Genomic DNA, 3,994 nt, shown 5'->3' on the forward strand with positions numbered 1-3,994 from the left:
CCAGAAACCAAAATTTACATATGTAATAAAAAAAACAAAAAAAAACTAGCCAACATCATTCGCTTCTTAAAAAACGATCTCGCTAAAAAAAAAAAAAAAAAAAAAAAAAAAACGTATCAAAGTTCTTTAAACATAAATCTAATTTCACACCCTCCTTCACACACACAAAAATAAACAAATAAATGAATAAATAAACAAATAAATGAATAAATAAATAAATAAATAAATAATACATAAATTAATTAATTTAACTCTCCTTGCCCCCCCCCAAAAAAAAAAAAAAATAATAATAATAATAATATTAATAAAATAAGAAAAAATATAATGAAATAAAAAATAAAATAAATAAACATATAAAAAAGTGTAAATCTAATTCCACACTCTCTTTCACACACACACACATAAAAAAAAAAGATTTCACAAGATCCACGCGGCGTTCAACACCAATTCACACAGGACTTACACGCGCTTTGGTTTCCCCCTTTTTAACACTCCATCTCCAGTCCGTGATAGAGACTCTCGCACTGCGGTTTGGCAGTGAAGACGTGGGACTCGATGCCACACTCGTTCGAGCCCCGGAGGAGCCTGAAGTAGCCAGCCTCACCCCAGTATTTCCCCCACGAGTTCTCTGCCAGTTAAAAAAAAAAAAAAATCAAGGGGAGAGAGAGGATAAAGATACGTATGAAGGGATAGATGGATGTAGTGATGGGGAAATAGAGAGGGGAGGGAGAGGGAGAGGGAGAGGGAAATAGAGAGGGAGAGGGAAATAGAGAGGGAGAGGGAGAGAGGGGGAGAGGGAGAAGGAGAGGGAGAGGAAAGAAAGACAGACAGACAGATACACACACACACACACACACACACACACACACACACACACACACAACACACACACCACACACACACACACACACACACACACACACACACAAACGCACACACACACACACAGAAACAAAGAAAGACATAAAGGCAGACACAGAAAACGAAATATACAAAAAACAAACAAAAAATAAATAGATATTAAAACCACATTTACCCAATATTTGACCGTTTTGCCGTTCACACGTTCCTCGCCCCAGCCAAGGAGCTTGACAGAATGGGCGGCCGAGTGGGGGCTTCCCAGCTCAGAGTAAGAGTACACGCCGGTCTTGTACAGGAAGAAATCAGGGTGCACCGTCATCAGCGCTGTCGAAAGAATTCAAGGGAAGGAAAGGCAAGTTACGAGGTTTCTATATAAAATAGGAATAATAATATTAATAATAATAATAATAATAATAATAATAATAATAATAATAATAATAATAATAATAACAGAATAAATAAATAAATAAATAAGTTGCATGATCATCCTGGAGATGGAGTGACCAATGCTTGGATGAAACTCAAATATGTTGCCCCCGCCAATAAAAAAATAATAATAATAAAGCATAAACAAAATAAATAAAAATAACAAAAAAGGAAGAGAAATAAATAAAAATAGAGAAAAAAAGAGATGATTTACATCTTAGACTCTGTCGAACAAAATTAAGTGTAATTCGAATCTAATTCATTTATCATTGATAAGAGACAATGTATCTAGCAAGAGACTCACCTTGCACGGGTCCGTTTGTAATAATCTCCCTTTGAATATATCGCTCTTTACTAGGTAAGCGATAGGCTGGTCCACTCTTGTAGCGAGACTGCAAGAATTGAATGAATTAATTTTAGTGTAATACCATTTGTTTCAATGGGTATTCTTGGTGTGACAGGCTGCCTTGTTTTATTTTGCTTCTAAATTATCCCCTGTATGCAAGGAATGGCCAGGGTTACCATCCACTGGCGGCGAGGGATTTGAACGCAGGTCAGTAAGATTACTAGATGAGATCGCTGCCGCTGCAACACACAGCACAGGGTGTGAGAAGAGATATCAAAATTATTGATGTGATTTTACTTTCTTTCTTGTTTATTTTCGCTTTCTGTCTTTTTTTTTTTTTGACTGTCTTTCTGTTTGTCTTCCTCTGTTTCTATAAGCTTGTTTATCTTTCTGACCCCCTCTCTCTCTTTCTCTCACTAATTCTCTATTTCTCTAACAATATATATCTCCCTCCCTCCCTCTGTCGCCCTCTTTATCATTCTCTTTCCATACCTGGCAACCAAGTCCCGAATTCTTGGCGCACGTGGGCAGTTTCCTGGTAAATCCACTTCTATAAGGGTAACATACCTCCGGTAAAGCCCTGTGGGGTTGGAAAAGACGTAAGAGTTAATGTGTGTGTGGTGTCCCTCATTTAGCGTTAAGAGACGGATGGGGAGACAGAAGGGGAAGCCGGAGAGAGAAGGGGATGGGGAATGAGGGATGAGGAAGTGAGAGAACCGGGTGGGGGAAGGCGGGTGAGGAGGAAGGAGAAGGGAATGGGGGGAGAGGGAGTGAGGAGGAAGGAGAACGGGGTGGGAGGGAAGGGGGGATGAGGAGGAAAGAGAAGGGGGAAGGAGAGATGAGGAGGTGAGAGAAACCGTTATTTCCGACACTGAACAAAACCTATGAACGCACATACCGCTGTGTTCATCGACCTACCCAGTCATCCTGAGATAGTGCCACGCCCTATCCAGGTGCCCTCCGAGACATCCATTAACTCCAAGACTGCCGCAGCTCAGCAGGTCCTGGGCAGAGAAGCTCACTCTATACACTCCGTTGGATTCCATGACCAACCTGTAGGCAGCGAGAAGGCATTTATGAGAATGGTTTAGTGTCTCCTTAAAATCTGACGGTGGTGTTTTTGCGTGGGTGTTTGTGTCTAAGTGTGTAGATGTGTGTGTGTATGTGCTTATGTCTAAGTATTTCTATTTACATATATAGACTGCAGATGCATTAACACTAAGCATGACCAATTACAACCTAGCGTCACAGTGACCTTTGGCTGAGCCTGAATGACCTAACCTGTTCTGAGCGACGCTGAGTGCGGAGAACACCCACGAGGCACCGCACCAACCCTGGTCCTTCACGCCCACCAGCTGCCCTTCAAACATCTTTCAGAAGGCATACTCGGCAGGAATATAGACTTAGGAGGAAGGCTTCTTGACTTCATGCCTCTCCATTACCTTTTGATTATAGAAGAAAAATAAAATTAACGATGTGTGTGTGTGTGTGTGTGTGTGTGTGTGTGTGTGTGTGTGTGTGTATGTGTATGTGTGTGTGTATGTGTGTGTGTATGTGTGTGTGTGTGTGTGTGTGTGTGTGTGTGTGTGTGTGTGTGTGTGTAAAGGAGAAGAAAAATAAGAATAGAGGAGAAGTATCCAAACAAAGAAAAGGAAAAAGAAGAATAGACGAAAAATAGATTGTGGAGAAAAAGAGAGAGAGAGAGAGAGAGAGAGAGAGAGAGAGAGAGAGAGAGAGAGAGAGAGAGAGAGAGAGTGTGTATTTGTGTATGTATGTATATATGTATGTATCATAGATGTACACATATGCAAACGAAGTAAAAAAGTAAGAAGCGCAGATGCAGAAAAGTGTCTGCACGTCCGACGAGGCGCATTTTTAAACATATTCGAAACGTCCCGTCTCCTTCCTCTCCTTCCAACAGTGAACATTCCATTATAAACCCAAATCCAAACTCTTTCACTGCACGCTCAAGCCATAGCATCAAATCTCTCGCAGCAGGTGAAGAGAGAGGGTTAAAAAAAAAAGTGCTCTTTCCCTAACTTTTTTGCTCGGTCCCATCGTTCCTGTCAGCTGGTGGAGGCCCTCGTCAACGCACTCAGCCTTGTATTAGCCGTAGTAGCTGGCTGTCCACCCAATTCCATTCTTTCTCCAGCGTAGTTCATCTATTAGTGCAACGTCGTTAATGCAGTGGTTCTCTCCGCATACCAGTCCTGACCTCGAGTGTGTACTGAAGGTGAGAGTGTGATAGGAGTCACGAATATAGTGTTATCGGATTTAAGTAACAGGAGATATTAAAAGATAAATAAATAAAATAAAAACGTGATTTATTAACTTCGAAATAGAGACACAGGTTTATTGGTA

At 41.0% G+C, this 3,994-nt stretch overlaps 1 protein-coding gene across 1 annotated transcript; it reads right to left on the reverse strand.

Moving 5' to 3' along the window:
- Positions 1-332: 332 nt before the first annotated feature.
- On the reverse strand, positions 333-3,083 carry LOC119579971 (uncharacterized peptidase C1-like protein F26E4.3). Its single transcript, XM_037927815.1, has 6 exons — positions 2,878-3,083; positions 2,552-2,799; positions 2,126-2,213; positions 1,592-1,679; positions 1,028-1,185; positions 333-626 (listed from the first exon to the last, which is right to left on the reverse strand). Exons 1-6 carry the CDS (start codon positions 3,001-3,003, stop codon positions 486-488), a joined length of 849 nt encoding a protein of 282 aa, XP_037783743.1. The 5' UTR covers positions 3,004-3,083; the 3' UTR covers positions 333-485.
- Between the last annotated feature and the right edge of the window lie 911 nt (positions 3,084-3,994).

This window comes from Penaeus monodon, chromosome 13, assembly GCF_015228065.2.
Source record: "Penaeus monodon isolate SGIC_2016 chromosome 13, NSTDA_Pmon_1, whole genome shotgun sequence".
NCBI classification, from domain to species: Eukaryota; Metazoa; Arthropoda; class Malacostraca; order Decapoda; family Penaeidae; genus Penaeus; species Penaeus monodon.

Excerpts from the sequence above, each read along its gene's own strand:
- LOC119579971 (XM_037927815.1), bottom strand. The coding sequence starts at position 3,003 with ATGTTTGAAGGGCAGCTGGTGGGCGTGAAGGACCAGGGTTGGTGCGGT. Across the intron at positions 1,680-2,125 it reads ATTCGGGACTTGGTTGCCAG|TCTCGCTACAAGAGTGGACC; the intron begins GTATGGAAAGAG and ends CAATTCTTGCAG. Across the intron at positions 627-1,027 it reads TCAAATATTGGGTAAATGTG|AACTCGTGGGGGAAATACTG; the intron begins GTTTTAATATCT and ends TAACTGGCAGAG.